The 22673-nt window shown below is 43.7% G+C and overlaps 1 protein-coding gene across 2 annotated transcripts in view; it reads right to left on the reverse strand.

Annotated features, from left to right (window-relative positions):
* Positions 1-5565: 5565 nt before the first annotated feature.
* Positions 5566-22673, reverse strand: part of LOC124039439 (glycogenin-1-like) — a 32808-nt gene continuing 15700 nt past the window's right edge. Inside the window, exons 5-8 of one of the 2 annotated variants that reach the window (XM_046355404.1) lie at positions 9084-9210; positions 6702-6930; positions 6309-6401; positions 5566-5961 (exon numbers count right to left, since the gene is read on the reverse strand). In XM_046355404.1, the coding sequence (XP_046211360.1) occupies positions 5800-5961; positions 6309-6401; positions 6702-6930; positions 9084-9210 (611 nt within the window). In that variant the 3' untranslated portion in view covers positions 5566-5799. The remainder of the gene's footprint in view (positions 5962-6308; positions 6402-6701; positions 6931-9083; positions 9211-22673) is intronic. The other variant, XM_046355405.1, reaches the window with a different exon arrangement.

Here is a 22673-nt window from a genome sequence, read left to right on the forward strand (position 1 = left end):
ACTCTGCCCTACACAAAACTACATAACTGATACTCTGCCCTACACTATACTACATAACTGATACTCTGCCCTACACTATACTTTATAACTATGATACTCTGCCCTACACTATATAACTATGATACTCTGCCCTACACAAAACTACATAACTGATACTCTGCCCTACACAAAACTACATAACTGATACTCTGCCCTACACAAAACTACATAATGGATACTCTACCCTACATAACTGATACTCTGCCCTACACTATACTACATAACTGATACTCTGCCCTACACTATACTACATAACTGATACTCTGCCCTACACAATACTACATAACTGATACTCTGCCCTACACTATACTTCATAACTGATACTCTGCCCTACACAATACTACATAACTGATACTCTGCCCTACACTATACTACACAACTGATACTCTGCCCTACACTATATAACTGATACTCTGCCCTACACAAAACTACATAACTGATACTCTGCCCTACACTATACTACACAACTGATACTCTGCCCTACACTATACTATATAACTGATACTCTGCCCTACACTATACTACACAACTGATACTCTGCCCTACACTATACTATATAACTGATACTCTGCCCTACACTATACTATATAACTGATACTCTGCCCTACACTATACTACACAACTGATACTCTGCCCTACACTATATAACTGATACTCTGCCCTACACAAAACTACATAACTGATACTCTGCCCTACACTATACTACATAACTGATACTCTGCCCTACACTATACTACACAACTGATACTCTGCCCTACACTATACTATATAACTGATACTCTGCCCTACACTATACTATATAACTGATACTCTGCCCTACACTATACTATATAACTGATACTCTGCCCTACACAAAACTACATAACTGATACTCTGCCCTACACTATACTACATAACTGATACTCTGCCCTATACTATACTACACAATTGATACTCTGCCCTACACTATATAACTATGATACTCTGCCCTATACTATACTACATAACTGATACTCTGCCCTACACAATACTATAGAACTGTGCTACTCTGCTCTACACTATACTACATAACTGATACTCTGCCCTACACAACTGATACTCTGCCCTATACTATACTACACAACTGATACTCTGCCCTACACTATATAACTATGATACTCTGCCCTACACTATATAACTATGATACTCTGCCCTACACTATACAACTGATACTCTGCCCTATACTATACTACATAACTGATACTCTGCCCTACACAATACTATAGAACTGTGCTACTCTGCCCTACACTATACTACATAACTGATACTCTGCCCTACACAACTGATACTCTGCCCTACACAATACTATAGAACTGTGATACTCTGCCCTACACTATATAACTATGATACTCTGCCCTACACTATATAACTATGATACTCTGCCCTACACAAAACTACATAACTGATACTCTGCCCTACACTATACTACATAACTGATACTCTGCCCTACACAATACTATATAACTGTGATACTCTGCCCTACACTATACTATAGAACTGTGATACACTATACTACATAACTGATACTCTGCCCTACACTATACTATATAACTGATACTCTGCCCTACACTATACTACATAACTGATACTCTGCCCTATACTACATAATTGATACTCTGCCCTACACAATACTATAGAACTGTGATACTCTGCCCTACACTATACTACATAACTGATACTCTGCCCTACACTATACTACATAACTGATACTCTGCCCTACACTATAGAACTGTGATACTCTGCCCTACACTATAGAACTGTGATACTCTGCCCTACACTACTATATAACTGATACTCTGCCCTATACTATACTACATAACTGATACTCTGCCCTATACTATACTATATAACTGATACTCTGCCCTATACTATACTATATAACTGATACTCTGCCCTATACTATACTATATAACTGATACTCTGCCCTATACTATACTATATAACTGATACTCTGCCCTACACTATACTATATAACTGATACTCTGCCCTACACAAAACTACATAACTGATACTCTGCCCTACACTATACTACATAACTGATACTCTGCCCTATACTATATAACTATGATACTCTGCCCTATACTATACTACATAACTGATACTCTGCCCTACACAATACTATAGAACTGTGCTACTCTGCTCTACACTATACTACATAACTGATACTCTGCCCTACACAACTGATACTCTGCCCTATACTATACTACACAACTGATACTCTGCCCTACACTATATAACTATGATACTCTGCCCTACACTATATAACTATGATACTCTGCCCTACACTATATAACTATGATACTCTGCCCTACACAAAACTACATAACTGATACTCTGCCCTACACTATAGAACTGTGATACTCTGCCCTACACTACTATATAACTGATACTCTGCCCTATACTATACTACATAACTGATACTCTGCCCTTACACTATACTATATAACTGATACTCTGCCCTATACTATACAACTGATACTCTGCCCTATACTATACTATATAACTGATACTCTGCCCTATACTATACTATATAACTGATACTCTGCCCTATACTATACTATATAACTGATACTCTGCCCTACACTATACTATATAACTGATACTCTGCCCTACACAAAACTACATAACTGATACTCTGCCCTACACTATACTACATAACTGATACTCTGCCCTATACTATACTACATAACTGATACTCTGCCCTATACTATACTATATAACTGATACTCTGCCCTATACTATACTATATAACTGATACTCTGCCCTATACTATACTATATAACTGATACTCTGCCCTATACTATACTATATAACTGATACTCTGCCCTACACTATACTACATAACTGATACTCTGCCCTACACTATAGAACTGTGATACTCTGCCCTACACTATAGAACTGTGATACTCTGCCCTACACAACTGATACTCTGCCCTATACTATACTATATAACTGATACTCTGCCCTATACTATACTATATAACTGATACTCTGCCCTATACTATACTATATAACTGATACTCTGCCCTATACTATACTATATAACTGATACTCTGCCCTACACTATACTATATAACTGATACTCTGCCCTACACAAAACTACATAACTGATACTCTGCCCTACACTATACTACATAACTGATACTCTGCCCTATACTATACTACATAACTGATACTCTGCCCTATACTATACTATATAACTGATACTCTGCCCTATACTATACTATATAACTGATACTCTGCCCTATACTATACTATATAACTGATACTCTGCCCTATACTATACTATATAACTGATACTCTGCCCTATACTATACTATATAACTGATACTCTGCCCTATACTATACTACATAACTGATACTCTGCCCTACACTATAGAGCTATGATACTCTGCCCTACACAACTGATACTCTGCCCTACACAATTCTACACAAGTATGTGCTCACCTTATTTCCATTGAACCCAATCCAACCCTCAAGATACTATACAGTGGGAAAGAACCAATACATAACAGATCAGAGATATGGGGTATAATGACATATAGTAATGTATTTTAACAGATCCTGTACCATTGAACCCTGCCTGACTGTTTTATGGTTAGATGTGCCAAATAAAGACCCAGCACAACTCACTGTTTATTCTACAAGTACTTTATTTAGCATGTGACAGCGTCTGTGGTACAGGCACCATTTGGGTGGTAAAACAGCAGTAGGCTAAAAACTAAGAGGTTCAACACGTACCGGCATTAGGAGCCAGTACCTAGACAAGAGGTTCAACACGTACCGGCATTAGGAGCCAGTACCTAGACAAGAGTACAGATGATCAAACACTAGCAGGTGTGAGGTACTCAAAAGGTCCAACTGTGAGGGTTAAGGCCAACTGGAAACGTACCCTGGGTTAAGGCCAACAAAAAAACCTACCCTAGGTTAAGGCCAACTGGAAGCCTACCCTGGGTTAAGAACACAAAAAAAAACCTACCCTAGGTTAAGGCCAACTGGAAACCTACCCTGGGTTAAGGCCAACTGGAAACCTACCCTGGGTTAAGGCCAACTGGAAGCCTACCCTGGGTAAAACAAACCGGAGAGATCATCCCTCACAGCAGCTGAAGAAGTGAAGATGGTATGAAAACTAAGGGAGCAGAACAGCATCTTTCCACAAGAACACAAGCAGTACAGTCTGTTCAGAAAGTGGTCACTTGACTTATTCCACATGAAAAATTAAACAAATATACAGTATCTTGATTAGGTAAGTATTTAAGTCAATACACGTTAGAGTCACATTTGGCAGTGATTACATCTGTCTTTCTGGGGAAAGTCTAAAGATTTGCACACCTGGATTGTACAATATTTGCCCATTCTGTAAACAAAAAGAAAAAAGCTTCAAGCTGGTTGCTGATCATTGTTAAACTTTTTCATGCTGCATTAAGTCATACTAGGCCACTCAGGAACATTCATCATCTTGGTAAGCAACTCGTGTATAGTTGGCCATGTTTTAGGTTATTGTCCTGCTGAAAGGTGAAATTGACAACCAGGGTTTCCTCTAGGATTTTGCCTGTGCTTACAGCTCTGTTTCCTAAAAAAAACGTGTCCTTGCCAATGACAAGCATACCCAGAACCTGAAGCCACCGCCCTGCTTGAAAATATAGCAAGTGGTACTCTGTGTTGGATTTGTCCCAAACATAACGCTTCATTCAGGACAAAGTACAGTTTACATTTTTTTGTTGTTTTACTTTAGCGCCTTATTGCAAACAGGATGCTTATTCTGTACATGGTTCATTCTTTTCACTATTAATCAAGTTTGTATTGTGGAGTAGCGGATGGCCCCACAACATTGTCCAATCACAGCCACTAAACGCTGTTTTAAAGTCACCATTGGCCGCATGGTGAAATCCCAGAGTGGTTTCCTTCCTCTCCGGCAACTGAGTTAGGAAGGATGCCTGTTTCTTTTGTAGTGTCTGGATGTATTGATACACCATCCCAAGTTTAGTAACTTCCACCAGGCTCAAATGGTTATTCAATGTCTGCTTTTTCTAAAATGTTTAGCCCTCTACCAATAGGTGCCCTTCTTTGTGAGGCATTGTGATCTTTGTGGTTGAATCTGTTACATTCACATTTAAATGGGGAGGTACAGCAATGAGTCATTCAAAAATCATGTTCAACACTATTCAGGCAACTTAAGCACTTATTTAGGCCATAAGGGGTTGAATACTTGATGAGACATTTCAGTTAATTTAAATGAGTCGGAAATAAATACTCTGACAAAATGAGATATTGTGTGACAATCTCAGTTAAAAATCAAGCTGTGACAACTAAATGTGGATCGAGTCAAGAGTTCTGAACACTTTCTGAAGACCCAGACTACAGACATGGCAGGACATCACATCAGCTCAGTTATACAGTGTATAGCCACGCCGACATCTATGAAACTACAAGACGTACTGTATAGATCATCTTTCATTTGTCAAAGTGTCCACACGTGGAAAAAAGGCTCATGTCCATATACCAAGGCCATATTTATTTATATTTTATTGCGGTTTTAATTCTCTAAACATTTTCTTCACAAATAGAAAAAACTAGATAGGACTTGTCAATAAATCGGTGCTTCAGTGTCGTAATCTTCACAGTACATATATAACAGGATAAACATACTATACAAGTGTTGCTCAGTTGGATGACCACTGCCAACAATGTCAGAATGTTTCCCATCGTAACTAAACTGATGCAGTCAAACTCAGTTTCCCTTTATTTGAGAAAAGCGTCAAGCCTTTTCTGGATATTGTCAAACGAGTCCATTCCCATGTAGTCCGCCTGTCCCTGCTCCCATTTCTGCTTGCGTTCCTCAGAGGTCTCTGGTGACATGTAGTATGGCTCAGTGTGATGGAAGTCATGCGATGAGCTGCTTCCCTGGAGGAGGAGAACAAACAAAAAAACATTATATTAGAAGGGAGCGATTCGATCACGATTCGATTACGGAACAAGCCACAAGACTAAGAGCTCTGGGGAAACAGTGGTTCCTTCGCAGTCAGTGCAGCAACAGAACAGTAGCACACAGTGATCTAAAAACCTGGCATTTATATCAAGACACTTCCACTACTGCAAACCACCCATCTACTCGATCATCAGTGAACACACGTCTATGGTATTAGCCAGGTTTTATTGTACAAACAGGTTGTCCACAAGAAGCAGTGACAGTTAGTGACCAGGTGTTGGTTGTGATGCTGGGCTTAACATACAACCAGTCTTCATCATACCTTCCAGCCACCTTCCTTGTGACTATTGATCTGTGACCATGACCCAGGCCAGTGACCATGGTGGTCACAATTTTCTTTGACAGGGGACTGGAACTTTAGACGGACGAATGAGAGGGTTAAACATCAATAGCCTTCAAGGCTGAAGTATCACTACATTTTAGAAAGATGAATCATAATATATATCATATATATGTGATGACTTGGATGCTTATGGTCAGTAAAAGAAATGTTGGACCCACCTCCTGAATGAATATATATATGTAAATATTCATTCATTCAGGTGGGTCCAACATTACTCTTTACTAACAATAAGCATCCAAGTCATCACTAATTCAAACTGTTATAAACTGTTTTGCTAACAGTTTCTGTAGAGGAAGGACAAGAGGTTAATACTTCTAGATGGACTTCCACACAGCCAGAGTGGAAAGGCTGGTCTCCGTATCCCTCCACCATCATGGGCACCACAGAGGAAGAGTAGAGGAACCACCAGTCCAGGAGGAAGCTGGTGTGTGTGGAGGTCTCCTGCATGTCCCCGCTGACCCTCTTGGTCTTGGGGTCGTACGTGTAGCTCCAGGGCTTGGTCTGACCCAGGAAGTGGACCACCTTGGCGTTGCCACCGTATCTGGAACAGAATACAATGTTGATTTACTTAGCTCTTGTTGTGAATGTAACTCATATCTGGCAGTTAGACTGTTGTAAATGCTTTGGTTTGACAAGTTCAGACAGAGACAGAGACAGAGAGACAGAGAGACAGAGAGACAGAGAGACAGAGAGACAGAGAGACAGAGAGACAGAGAGACAGAGAGACAGAGAGACAGAGAGACAGAGAGACAGAGAGACAGAGAGACAGAGAGACAGAGAGACAGAGAGACAGAGAGACAGAGAGACAGAGAGACAGAGAGACAGAGAGACAGAGAGACAGAGAGACAGAGAGACAGAGACACAGAGACACAGAGACACAGAGAGACAGAGAGACAGAGACAGAGACACAGAGACACAGAGACACAGAGACACAGAGACACAGAGACACAGAGACACAGAGACACAGAGACACAGAGACACAGAGACACAGAGACACAGAGACAGACAGAGACACACAGAGAGACAGAGAGACACACACAGAGACACACAGAGACACACACAGAGACACACAGAGACAGACACACACAGAGACAGACACACACAGAGACAGACACACAGAGACAGACACACAGAGACAGACACACAGAGACAGACACACAGAGACAGACACAGAGACAGACACAGAGACAGACACAGAGAGACACACAGAGAGACACACAGAGAGACACACAGAGAGACACACAGAGAGACACACAGAGAGACACACAGAGAGACACACAGAGAGACACACAGAGAGACACACAGAGAGACACACAGAGAGACACACAGAGAGACACACAGAGAGACACACAGAGAGACACACAGAGAGACACACAGAGAGACACACAGAGAGACACACAGAGAGACACACAGAGAGACACACAGAGAGACAGAGAGACACACAGAGAGAGACACAGAGAGAGACAGAGAGACACACAGAGAGAGAGAGAGAGAGACAGAGACAGAGAGACAGAGAGACAGAGAGACAGAGACACAGAGACAGAGAGACAGAGAGACAGAGACAGAGAGAGAGAGAGCCATTGTGACAGAGGCATAAAAGTCTTTAAACAGAAGGCCTCTATTTCGTCCGCTGGTCTCGGCTCTGTGGAACTCAGGCTGGATATCGAACCCCACGAGGCCACCCCTAAATTGACTGGTAACCTGACGTTATGGCATGAGAACACTGATGACTGTATCGCCTCACGCCGACCCGTTCTCTCGCAGCCCAAGAAGACTTTCCCTGCCAGGGGTTTCACAGGTAGTCTACTATTGAGTCACTGCTGCTGGCTGATCTTCCTCCCCCTTAAGGTCAATGTCCACACCCTGATGCAATCTAATTAGCATAATAATAAAAAGAATCCCATCTAAATCTGTCAGTTTAAACTACAGATGTTTTGTTGCTGCTTCTTAATCCACCTGTCACACCTGCAGTGAAAGAAATCAGCTTAAAGTCCTTTGTTGCGTCCCAACGGTTTGGCCTAAAAAAATAATGGCCCCTCTATGAAAAGAGGACTCAAGAACACGGTGGTGTTCTCCATTTTGCTCTACGACCCCCACCCCCCCAGGCTCTCAGGAACATATCAGCTGTTTTCTTCTAGGACACCCACAGGCTTCGTCTGAAGGTCCCTGGGTACCAGTTGAACTAATGAATGGAAGTACAGTATACACATATCCCCAATTGGAAAGAAAAATAAATGCAGTATATGGAGATTTGGGGTTTTGGCACTTAACTACAGGGTTAAATACAAATAAAAAAAATATATATGTTGCCTCATCTTTCTTCTCTCAGATATAGGACAGACACATCAGAACAAACTTCCTTTACATTTTGTGGGTGTACTTTTTTTCCATGTAGTGAATCTGTTATTCAATGTGTTTCTATGGGCTACATAGAATTACATACTGTTTGAATGCTGGAAGTGTAGATTGAGTACTGGCTGTTTGAATGCTGGAAGTGTAGATTGAGTACTGGCTGTTTGAATGCTGGAAGTGTAGATTGAGTACTGACTGTTTGAATGCTGGAAGTGTAGATTGAGTACTGGCTGTTTGAATGCTGGAAGTGTAGATTGAGTACTGTTTGAATGCTGGAAGGTAAGTGTAGATTGAGTACTGACAGTTTGAATGCTGGAAGGTAAGTGTAGATTGAGTACTTACTGTTTGAATGCTGGAAGGTAAGTGTAGATTGCTATGCTGCTGAGGTTGTAGATGAAGGGGAGGTGTTTTGAGATATCTGCTGTTGCCCAGTTACTGAAGAAGCCATTCAAGATCCCCTGGTCTCCTCCTAGAGAAAAGAACAGCAGTTAGCAACAAGAGGAGTGTAAATAGGGAGCGCAATATATTTAGCCCCAACCCATATCAATGTACAGGGGTGGTTCAGAACACAAGGAAGCAGAGTCTAGATCAAGACTTAATTCATTTACCAGTAACGCATCGATCTGCAAAACATACATAATATAAATTATATATATACATAATATAAATATATATATATAGCTCAGCAAATAAAGAAACGTCCTCTCACTGTCAACAGTGTTCATTTTCAGCAAACTTAACATGTGTAAATATTTGTATGAACATAAGATTCAACAACTGAGACACAAACTGAACCAGTTCCACAGACATGTGACGAACAGAAATGGAATAATGTGTCCCTGAAAAAAGCCAGAGTCAAAATCAAAAGTGGCCACCAACTGCATTAAGTAATGCAGTGCATCTCTTCCTCATGAACTGCACCAGATTTGCATGTTCTTGCTGTGAGATGTTACCCCACTCTTCCATCAAGGCACCTGCAAGTTCCCAGACATTTCTGGGGGGGGGAACGGCCCTAGCCCTCACCCCCCATCCAACAGGTCCCAGACATGCTCCATGGGATTGAGAGCCAAGGTCTTCTCTGGCCATGGCATAACACTGACATTCCTATTCATCACTCACAGAACGAGCAGTATGGCTGGTGGCATCTTCATGCTGGAGGGTCATGTCAGGATGAGCCTGCAGGAAGGGTACCACATGAGGGAGGAGGATGTCTTCCCTGTAACACACAGCGTTGAGATTGCCTGCAAAGCTCCATCCGATGATGCTGTGAAGCCCCGCCCCAGACCATGATGGACCCTCCACATCGATCCCACGCCAGAGTACAGGCCCCGGTGTAACGCTCATTCCTCTGACGATAAACGCGAATCCAACCATCACCCCGGTGAGACAAAACCACAACTAGTCAGAGAAGAGAACTTTGTCAGTCCTGTCTGGTCCAGCGACTGTGGGTTTGTGACCTGGTGAGGACCTGTCTTACAACAGGTCTACAAGCCCTCAGTCCAGCCTCTCAGCCTATTGCGGACAGTCTGAGCACTGATGGAGGGATTGTGCGTTCCTGGTGTAAACCCTTTCCAATGAAGCTCTGTGAAGTTTTTGAATTTTTACAAATGATCTTTGAAAAGACTTAAAAAAGGCACATTTATTTTTTGCTGAGATTAGATCTATATCCAAAACTTGTCTTTGACCAGTAAACCACCATAATCTTAAATAAAATAAAGAATCTTTCAAGGACAATTCTCTTGGGCCATATGGTCCATCTACTACAAACTCAATGAGTCTCCCTAACACTATATATTAATGAATAATTATTTACCAAGTTATTCAGGTATAAATTACAATAGATTAACAGAAAATGTATGGCAATTACAAAAATTGCTGAAGATTCCAGTAACTGGTGTAAATTAGCAGTAGCTTTGCTACTCTTCACCCAAGCCCCAACTTCAGAGACGAGCAATAGTCACTATACAACAGGTTGGCTTACAGACAGACAAGCACAGCCGTAGTCAGGAAAAACATACTTCCTATGAACGACATGTGGTTGTCTCACCTAGCTACCTTAAAATGGATGCCGAGTCACTGAGGTGTCTGCTAAAATGAATAAAATGGTATCTAACGAGCGGAAAGATGATGATTTATGGTTGTCTGAATAGATCTACTTCAAAAAAGGGATGGCGCACAACGTCTAATTGCTGTAGATTGAACCGGTAACCGGTGCATATGGTTCAGCTGGCTGTCATGTCTCATTCTGCAGTCTATCCAACTGAACACAAACCTGTAACTCCTAAAGCCATGAGGCTTTCTGCCAACACAACCTCTAAAACCTCGTTCACACTGCAGGCCTTGGACGCACAAATCAGTTTGGGAATACCCGACTGTCCAAACAGCAAGACAAAAAACAAGTGACCAAATCGGATGCGTTGTCATAGTAACGCCAGTTGTGGCGCTCGTGCTCCAATCATTCAGAAAGTACGTAGCTGAAGGTGACGAAGTCCCCCATGGACATTTCAAAGTCATAGTGGATAAGCATGATCCCACTTTCAAAAAACGAGTCCTTTTTGGCGTCAGTTAATAAACTGGCGAGCTAGGCAGCGGTTTTGCACATGCAATCATTTGTAAACAATTAACAAGTCAATGAGCGACCACACGTTCTTCTCAAACCGTCAGAGTAGCTAGCAAGCAGATCTGGCAAATAAAGCCTAGAAACCACTGGAGGGAAAATAAAATCAGATTTGACCGTTCAGACATGTCACATGGCCAGGAATCACCTACGAGGGTAGTTTAAAGTGTGGCTTTAACTATCAGATTCCATGTGCTTTTTGGCTGTTCAGACTGCAGGAAAAACAGATAAGAGAAGCAAAAATGAAAAGGTTTGGAAACTGCCAACAATGTGAACAAAGCTTTAGTCAGACTGCTCCTTACCGACAGGATAAAAACAGAAAGTATTCCAATCACTGCCCACAATGTGTACATAGAGTGGATTCAGAAAGTATTCCAATCACTGCCCAGAATGTCTACATAGAGTGGATTCAGAAAGTATTCCAATCACTGCCCACAATGTCTACATAGAGTGGATTCAGAAAGTATTCCAATCACTGCCCACAATGTGTACATAGAGTGGATTCAGAAAGTATTCAGACCCCTCAGCTTTTTCCATTTTGTTACAATTTAATTTAGAATTAGGCTGTAATGTATGAGTCTCAATCTAGACACAATACCCTATAATAATGACAAACCATAAACATGTTTAGAAATGTTTGCAAAAGTATAAATAAAAAGCAGAAATGTCACAATTACATAAGTAGTCATACCCATTACTTTCTGTTGAAACACCTTTGGCAGCAATTACAGCCTCGAGTCTTTTTTGGTATGACGCTACAAGCTTGGCACACCTGTATTTGGAGAGTTTCTCCCATTCTTCTCGGCAGATCCTCAAGCTCTGTCAGGTTGGATGGGGAGTGATGCTGCACATCTATTTTCAGGTCTCTCCAGAAGTGTTGGCTCAGGTTCAAGTCCGGGCTACTCACGGACATTCATAGACTTGTCCCGAAGCCACTCCTGCGTTGTCTTGGCTGTGTGCTTAGGGTTGTTGTCCTGTTGGAAGGTGAACCGGTGCCCCAGTCGGAGGTCCTGAGTGCTCTGGATCGCTGCACTTTGCGTAGTTCAAATTTCCCTCAAATCCTGACTTGTCTCCCAGTCCCTGCCACTTAAAAACATCCCCACCGCATGCTGCCACCACCGCCATGCTTCACTGTAGGGATGATACCAGGTTTACTCCAGACGACACACTTGGCATTCAGGCCAAAGAGTTGAAGCTTGGTTTCATCAGACCAAAGGATCTTGTTTCTCATGGTCAGAATCCTTCTTGGCAAACTCCAAGCAGGCTGTCATGTACTGTTTTTCTGAAGAGTGACTTCCGTCTGGCCACTCTACCATAAAGGCCTTATTGGTGGAGTGCTGCAGAGATGGGAGAATCTTCCAGAAGGACAACCATCTCCACAGAGGAACTATGTAGCTCTGCCAGAGTGACCATCGGGTTCTTGGTCACCTCCCTGACCAAGGCCCTTCTCCCCCAGATTGCTCAGTTTGGCCGGGTGGCCAGCTCTAGGAAGAGTCTTGGTGGTTCCAAACGTCTTCCATTTAAGAATGATGGAGGCCACTGTTCTTGCAGACCTTTAATGCTGCAAAAAGTTTATGGTACCCTTCTCCAGATCTGTGCTTCGACAAAATCCTGTCGTCTCTGAGCTCTATGGACAATTCCTTCGACCTTATAGCTTGGTTTTTGCTCTGACATGCACTGTCCACTGTGGGATCTAATATAGACAGTTGTGTGCCTTTCCAAATCATGTCCAATCAATTGAAATTACCACAGGTGGACTCCATCCAACAAGTTGTAGAAAAATCTCAAGTATGATCAATGGAAACAGGATGCACCTGAGCTCAATTTCAATTCTCATAGCAAAGGGTGTAATAAATTGGCAAAAATTTCCAAAAAGCGGTCACTGTCATTACAGGATAATGTTGAGATTAAAAAGGTACATTCTATTTATTTAATACATTTTAGAATATGGCTGTAATGTAACAAAATGTGGATGAAGTCAAGGGGTCTAAATACTTTCCGAATGCACAGTACACTGAATAGACCGACTAAAAAGTGCCCTGTGTGTGTACACGTACTGACTGCTGTCTGGATATTGATGGGGTCGTCTTTCAGTAAACACAGCACTCTCCAAAACAGCACAGCCTTGCTTTTGTTTACGTCCCAAAACAGCACGTCAGCCATCAAAGTTCTGTTCTTGTAGGTCTGTCGGTTGAATTTTAAAAGACGCCATCAGCTACTTTGTGTAGGTCTCCCTCCGAGACCTGGCCAGTGACCACTACACATTCCTGGCTATCAACTATTTATTTTTATTTTTTTATTTTACTAGGCAAGTCAGTTAAGAACAAATTCTTATTTTCAATGACGGCCTAGGAACAGTGGGTTAACTGCCTGTTCAGGGGCAGAACGACAGATTTGTACCTTGTCAGCTCAGGGATTCGAACTTGCAACCTTTCGGTTACTAGTCCAACGCTCTAACCACTAGGCTACGCTGCCGTAAGTATCAGACACATGGACATGGCTCTAACATGTGAAAGATAAGGAGGAAATATCTAGAGTCCGGTGGATTTAAACCCCACCAACAGATTAGCACGAGCCTGAAACCTCAACTGTAACTACTATCCCAACAGGAAATACAGCCAGCCACTACACATGAACTTGTTGGGTTCAGAGAGGCGCCAGCTGAAGCATGCGGATACGTTGCACCATCCAGAGATATAAATAGGAAAAGGAGTGTGGCTGTCACTATAGGACTAAGTCACTATGCATATAGCTGTACATGCAGTCACCATCCAGAGATTTATTTCTAGGTCTGGGCAGTGTGGCTGGTAGTATGTAGCGTGCAAAAGATCACGTACAGAACATGGAGCACAGCCTTCCAGAGAGACCCCTGCATTCGTCTGGTAACTGACATGGGGGGGACACAATTAACGATTTTAGTTAACAGAGTTGCAGTTCATAAGGAAATCCGTCAATTAGAACTAAATTAATTAGGCCCTAATCTATGGATGTCACATGCGTGGGTCAGAGAGAGTTTTTCCCCCACAGAAATACTCTTCAGTTTCATCAGCTGCCTGGGTGGTCTCGGATAATCCCGCAGGTGAAGAAGCCGGATGTGGAGGTCCTGGGCTGGCGTGGTTAAACGTGTTCTGCAGTTGTGAGGCCGGTTGGACGCACTGCCAAATACTCTGAAACGAAGCTGGAGGCGGCTTATGGTAGAGAAATGACAATGTATAGCCAGGAAGAACTTTAGGATATCAGGGCGGCGGTAACTCATCAGCATTACAACCAGGAATATTATTTTCCCAAACCGAATCCTTCGTTCACACTGATCCCAGAGGCTGTTCCAAAACAAAGAAGTCAGACTTTTAGCCCAGGACCACCCACCACTTTGAGTGTTCAGGTCTCTGGATAATGAAGCTCAGGGCTTCCTTCCAGAGAAACATTAGGACTTGTAACATACTATTTTAACCTTTATTTAACTAGGCAAGTCAGTTAAGAACAAATTCTTATTTTCAATGACCGCCTGGGAACAGTGGGTTAACTGCCTGTTCAGGGGCAGAATTACAGATTTTTACCTCATCAGCTAGGGGATTCGAACCTCTCGGTTACTGGCCCAACACTATCGACAAGGTTACCTGCCGCCCCAAATGTTTCACGGAAATGTAGCTCTCTCGGGATATACTGTCTGAGTACGTTCAGCCAGTTGGCTTCATCGCGCAGACAGGAATAAATATCTCCCGGGAAGAAGGGCAGGGGTTTCATGATACCACACCACGAGTAGTTAAACATACAGGAACTCAAGCCCTTTTGTTAACCAGACCTAGAATTATTCACAAGCAAATGCCAACCTCCCAAGATAATATTCTTCGGTTATAGTCACGGCCATGTATATTCCCCCCTAAAGCCGATGGCCCTCAAAATAACTTCACTGAGCTTTATGCAAACCACATATCCTGAGGCCACATTTATTGTAGCTGGGGATTTTACAGAATGAGAAAAACGTTACCAAAGTTGTCAACACATTGACTAACACTCGACCGCTGCTAAACACTCGACCGCTGCTAAACACTCGACCGCTGCTAAACACTCGACCGCTGCTAAACACTCGACCGCTGCTAAACACTCGACCGCTGCTAAACACTCGACCGCTGCTAAACACTCGACCGCTGCTAAACACTCGACCGCTGCTAAACACTCGACCACTGCTAAACACTCGACCACTGCTACGCCAACAAGGCCCTCCCCCACCCTCCCTTTGGCAAATCTGATCACGACTCCATTTTGCTCCTCCCTTCCTATAGGCAGAAACTCAAAACAGGAAGTACCCGTGCTGAGGACTATTCAATACTGGTCTGACCAATCGGAATCCAAGCGTCATAATCGTTTTGATCATGCGGACTGGGATATGTTCCGGGTAGATAAACTGATACGGTGACTTATATTATCAGGAAGTGTATAGGAACCTATCCTAACCAGAAGCATTCAGATAGATGGAAGATTTCATGCAAAACAAACTGTTTGGTAGAGCATGGCGCTTGTAACGCCAGGGTAGTGGGTTCAATTCCCGGGACCACCCATACGTAGAATGTATGCACACATGACTGTAAGTCGCTTTGGATAAAAGCGTCTGCTAAATGGCATATATTATTATTATTATTATTACATTTAACCATGGCAAGGTGACTGGGAATATGGCTGAATACAAACAGCGTAGTTATTCCCTCCGTAAGGCAATCAAACAGGCAAACCGTCAGTAAAGAGACAAAGTGGAGTCGCAATTCAACGGCTCAGACAAGACGTATGTGGCAGGGTCTACAGACAATGACGGACTACAAAGAGAAAACCACACAACTATGTCTTGCTTCCGGACTAAACAGTCACCGCTTTGAGGATACAGTGCCACCGTCACGACCCGCTACCAAGGACTGTGGGTTCTCCTCCGTGGCCGACATGAGCAAGCCATTTAAACGTGTTAACCCTTGCAAGGCCGCCGTCCAGATGGCATCCCTAGCCGCATCCACAGAGCATTCGTATTCATAGTTGTTCCTGTACCCAAGAAGGCAAAAGGTAACTGAACTAAATGACTACCGCCCCGTAGCACTCACTTCTGTCATCATGAAGTGCTTTGAGAGACTAGTCAAGGACCATATCACCTCCACCCTACCTGACACCCTAGACCCACTCCAATTTGCCTACCGCCCCAATAGATCCACAGACGATGCTATCGCCATCACACTGCCCTATCCCATCTGTACAAGAGGAAGACCTAGGTTAGAACGCTGGTCATTGACTACAGCTCAGCATTCAACACCATATTACCCTCCAAGCTCATCATTAAGCTCGGGGCCCTGGACTTCCTAACGGGCCGCCCCCAGGTGGTGAAGGTAGGAAACATCTCCACTTCACTGATCCTCATCACTGGGGCCCCACAAGGATGCGTGCTCAGCCTCTTCCTGTACTCTTGTTCACCCATGACTGCATGGCCACGCATGTCTCTAACTCAAGCATCTAGTTTGCAGACGACACTACAGTAATGGGCCTGATTTACCAACGATGACGAGACAACCTACAGGGAGGAGGTCAGGGCCCTCGGAGTGTGGTGCCAGGAAAACAACCTCTCACTCAATGTCAACAAACAAAGAGATGATTGTGGACTTCAGGAAACAGCAGAGGGAACACCCCCTTATCCACATCGACGGGACAGTAGTGGAGAAGATAGTAAGTTAAGTTCCTCAGCGTACACATCACGGACAAACTGAAATGGTCCACCCACACAGACAGCGCCTCTTCAACCTCAGGAGGCTGAAGAAATTAGCCTTGTCACCAAAACCCACAAACTTTTACAGATGCACAATTGAGAGCATCAGCGCCTGGTACGGCAACCGCAGCACCTGATGTCACAGGATGTAAAACAACCATCCGAGCCGCTGCCTGTTCACCCCGCTATCATCCAGAAGGCGAGGTCTGCATCAAAGCAGGGACCAAGAGACAGAAGCTGTTTTTCTATCTCAAGGCCATCAGACTGTTAAACAGCCACCACTAACACAGAAAGCTGGCTGCCTACATACAGACTTGAAATCACTGGTCACTTTAATAATGTTTACATATCTTGCATCACTCATCTCATATGGATATACTGTATTCTATACTATTCTACTGTATCTTAGTCTAGGCATTACTCATCTCATATGGATATACTGTATTCTATACTATTCTACTGTATCTTAGTCTAGGCATCACTCATCTCATATGGATATACTGTATTCTATACTATTCTACTGTATCTTAGTCTATGCATCACTCATCTCATATGGATATATTCTATACTATTTCTAATGCTGCTCTGACATTGCTCATCCAAGTATTTTTATATTCTTAATTTCATTCCTTTATATTGTGTGAATTGTTAGACATCACTGCACTGTTGGTGCTAGAAACAAGCATTTCGCTACACCCACAATAACATCTGCTAAACACGTCTATGTGACGAACACAATTTGATTTGACTAAGCCCTGCTGTCCACCAAGTAATATAATATATGCCATTTAGCAGACGCTTTTATCCAAAGCGACTTACAGTCATGTGTGCATACATTCTACGTATGGGTGGTCCCGGGAATTGAACCCACTACCCTGGCGTTACAAGCGCCATGCTCTACCAACTGAGCTACAGAAGTCACATCACAACATGAGAAAGTCCTTTAAAAATGGCAAACCAACAGCTGAGCTTTTCTCAGAAGAGGCTCCATACACAAACGCAGTGGAAAAATATACACTTGAAGTGTCACAGTCCACCAGTCGAACCACGACACAAGTGAATGTATTCATTGGGCACTAGGTGGAGGAGATGGACCTGTAACATGTGGTTAGTCCATTTATTGCACATGGTACAGAACGGGAACAAGAGGACCTTTGTGTTGGACAGTACAGCGCCGCCCCCCCCCACCCAACCCACCCATCCCCCAGCCCTAGATACTCCCCGTGAGACAGTCCTCGAGCAGAGCGTCTCCATAGAGTTAACATGGGCCCTTTTCATTTAGAGGGGATGAACAAGGCTCAGCAGGAATGTAGCACTTCCCCAGTATACCTGAACCAACCACACGTCTACGGATGCCTCAGGGAAGTCCAAGATCTGACCTGGGCCGCATGCAGTCGAAAGAGGAAATTGAAGAGGCGCCCAGGACTGGAAGAGTCTAATCTCTCCTGAACCATTTCATCACTCAGATCTGCCATTGTCCAATAGTTGGTTCTGTTGGTTAGCCAACGCTATAGTCAGTGGTCCTGTGTAGCTCAGTTGGTAGAGCATGGCGCTTGTAAGGGTAGTGGGTTCGATCCCGGGACCAGTCCTAGAATGTATGCACACATGACTCGCTTTGGATAAAAGCGTCTGCTAAATGGCATATATTATTATTATTATTATAAAAATGAGGCATGATAGTTCTCCAGAGGAGGACTGGAGCACTAAAAAAGGTCAGAGGAACTGCAAGTCACGGCTACAGCGCAACATGAAAAGACCTTTGCTGGCTAAAAATACTGCAGCTTTAGCCCAATTAGCATACCCCACAACCTGCTAGCATATCGCTAGGCCATTAATGTGGCATTCAACAGCACTGGGAATCCAGGGGGTTTAGAAAACAGTCTGAGGAGCAAGAGTGACACACACAGCTTCAAATAACAAGAGAGCCTGATATTAGATAATGATGCAACAGGCTCCTCCCACACAGCTAGTGGGCTGTAGTCTATAGTGGGCTGTAGTCTATAGTGGGCTGTAGTCTATAGTGGGCTGTAGTCTATAGTGGGCTGTAGTCTATAGTGGGCTGTAGTCTATAGTGGGCTGTAGTCTATAGTGGGCTGTAGTCTATAGTGGGCTGTAGTCTATAGTGGGCTGTAGTCTATAGTGGGCTGTAGTCTATAGCCCTACCAAAAAGGTAGTAACTGCTGAGAAAAATACCTTTTATTTACCCCGGTTTCACAGTATCTTTATACAGTTACTGATAACATGACCCACATTTCCTCCTGAACACAGAGGCAGGACACTTGTCCACATGATTAAGCACGTTTTAATGGAACTGTGGGCTGTAGTCTATACTGGGCTGTAGTCTATACTGGGCTGTAGTCTATACTGGGCTGTAGTCTATACTGGGCTGTAGTCTATACTGGGCTGTAGGGAGAGACGGCATTCTTGGGAGACATTCTCCTGTGTGATACCAGCCCAGACAGAGACACTAGATTCTCCTGTGTGATACCAGCCCAGACAGAGACACTAGATTCTCCTGTGTGATACCAGCCCAGACAGAGAGACACTAGATTCTCCTGTGTGATACCAGCCCAGGCAGAGAGACACTAGATTCTCCTGTGTGATACCAGCCCAGGCAGAGAGACACTAGATTCTCCTGTGTGATACCAGCCCAGGCAGAGAGACACTAGATTCTAGATTCTCCTGTGTGATACCAGCCCAGGCAGAGAGACACTAGATTCTCCTGTGTGATATCAGCCCAGCAGCAGAGAGACACTAGATTCTCCTGTGTGATACCAGCCCAGACAGAGAGACACTAGATTCTCCTGTGTGATACCAGCCCAGACAGAGAGACACTAGATTCTCCTGTGTGATACCAGCCCAGACAGAGACACTAGATTCTCCTGTGTGATACCAGCCCAGACAGAGACACTAGATTCCTGCCAACAGTCACTTCAGTCCGCCAGAACGAGTCTGCTCTTGAAAGCACGTGGCACTATTAAGCAAACTAATTGGTGTCCCGAACCATAGATGGAATATTTGAGCCATATTAGACAGAGCTGCTTCACGGATTCACTGTTTTGATGAGGGTGGACTGCTGCTAGCTTTATTGAGCTAGCCAGACGAACTGCAATATGTTCCTGTTTAAAAGGGATTATTAATGTGTTATTGCAGAGAACATACACAAAGCAGTGTGTTTGCAATAGGCCCAAAAGTCTATCTTTCCAAAGTTAAAACTGTAGCATATTCAAACGTGTTAAAATATCCAGTTTCAGTTTTCCTATTACGGATGAGGACACGTTAGTACCAACAGGCTTGGTAAAATACACTCTTCAATTACTACGTGTCCCCTGATGACTAATCAGTACAAACCAGAACTACTTTTCAAGCCTGCCCTCCCTCAAATAGTTTCATTCCAACGAAGTGACTTCCCAAACTGGGTCTCAAAGCTTAGAAAAAGCTATAAAAACAAGTCTGCCATGAAAGAGCACGTTGTTCTCACTCTACACCTGCTAAATTCACCATGATGTTCTCTGAATGCTCTGAAGTGCCATTAGAGAGAGAGAACGAGATACTTCTAGGATGCCCGGCTCCATTTATATAAATGGCCTGCCAACAGGTTGCCTGAAGACCCACGTTGAATTTTACTTCAGGTAGAAATCAAAATGGCATTTGTCACACGCGCTGACTACAACAGGTGTAGTAGACCTTACCATGAAACGCTGAATACAACAGGTGCAGTAGACCTTACCATGAAACGCTGACTACAACAGGTGTAGTAGACCTCACAGTGAAACGCTGAATACAACAGGTGTAGTAGACCTCACAGTGAAATGCTGAATACAACAGGTGCAGTAGACCTACAGTGAAATGTTTACTTACAACCTAACCAACAATGTAGTTCCAGAAATATTTACTAAAGGAACTAAAATTTTAAAAAGTTGTGACAAGAAAATGACATAACAACAAGACTATATACAGGATGTAGTAGAGTCCTACAGTGAAATGAGGTAATTAGTGGAAGTATGCATAGATAATAAACAGTGAAATGTTTAGCACAAGCCCCTAACCAACAATGTAGTTCCAGAAATATTTACTAAAGGAACTAAAATTTTAAAAAGTTGTGACAAGAAAATGACATAACAACAAGACTATATACCCAAACACATGGGGATGTACCCAAACATCGGTACTGAGTCAATGTGCGTTATGGGATACAGGGTTATGGCCGAGCCTACCCAAACACTTCCGCGTTAGAGTACCCAAACACTTAGTTATGGGAGTGAGTAGTAGCAGTACCCAAACACTTCCGCGTTATGGCCGAGCCTACCCAAACACTTCGCGTTATGGCCGAGCCTACCCAAACACTTCCGCGTTATGCCTACCCAAACAGCCTACCCAAACACTTCCGCGTTATGGCCGAGCCTACCCAAACACTTCCGCGTTATGGCCGAGCCTACCCAAACACTTCCGCGTTATGGCCGAGCCTACCCAAACACTTCAGCGTTATGGCCGAGCCTACCCAAACACTTCGCGGCCGAGCCTACCCAAACACTTCCGCGTTATGGCCGAGCCTACCCAAACAGCCGTTATGGCCGAGCCTACCCAAACACTTCCGCGTTATGGCCGAGCCTACCCAAACACTTCCGCGTTATGGCCGAGCCTACCCAAACACTTCCGCGTTATGGCCGAGCCTACCCAAACACTTCCGTTAAACCCAAACACTTCCGCGTTATGGCCGAGCCTACCCAAACACTTCCGCGTTATGGCCGAGCCTACCCAAACACTTCGTTATGGCGTTATGGCCGAGCCTACCCAAACACCTACCCAAACACTTCCGCGTTATGGCCGAGCCTACCCAAACACGTTATGGCAAACAACTTCCAGCTGATTGCTGATTGCAAGGAAACCTGCAATTATACGGGGCCCTACTTCCAGCTGATTGCGAAACCGTAATTATACGGGGCCCTATGGGACTCCCAATAACAGCCGGTTGTGATACAGCCTGGAATCGAACCAGGGTCTGTAATGATGCCTCTTGCACTGAGATGCAGTGCCTTAGACCGCTGCGCCACTCGGGAGTCAGAGTGCATCACTTGCAATGAGTCAGATTGGATTTTCAATCAACAGCCTACCTGCCCCACAGGTCACCGCTTTCCTGTGGATCCCATCCATCAGAACAGCAACCAGTAACCAGTAACCAGTAACGTGTCAATATAAATTGTACTCGACATTCTGCCCTGTAGAGACTGTTTAAAGTTGTTTACAGAGACTTCTTTAAGACTGATCTCCATGGTAACAGTGATGTTTAGGCAAGCCGACGGACAGTGAGCAGACTACTGACCTACGTGCATAGCAGCCATTTCCAGTAGTAGTAAGGCCGAGTCTTAAAATGGGCCTGGACATAAGTAGTGGCCTGTGAGGAACAGGGTAGCATTTCAGCCTGGGGCTGTAGCCAAGACAGAGGTCACTATTCACCAGGGGTCTCACGGGATGTACAGGGTTAATGTCAGCCAGTGCCCATCTCAAATTCAACCCCACCCTGTAGAGCCCCTCAGAATAACTCCCAGAGTTAGAGGCAGTGTCATGACAGGAC

This window comes from Oncorhynchus gorbuscha, linkage group LG07 (assembly GCF_021184085.1).
Source record: "Oncorhynchus gorbuscha isolate QuinsamMale2020 ecotype Even-year linkage group LG07, OgorEven_v1.0, whole genome shotgun sequence".
NCBI lineage: Eukaryota > Metazoa > Chordata > Actinopteri > Salmoniformes > Salmonidae > Oncorhynchus > Oncorhynchus gorbuscha.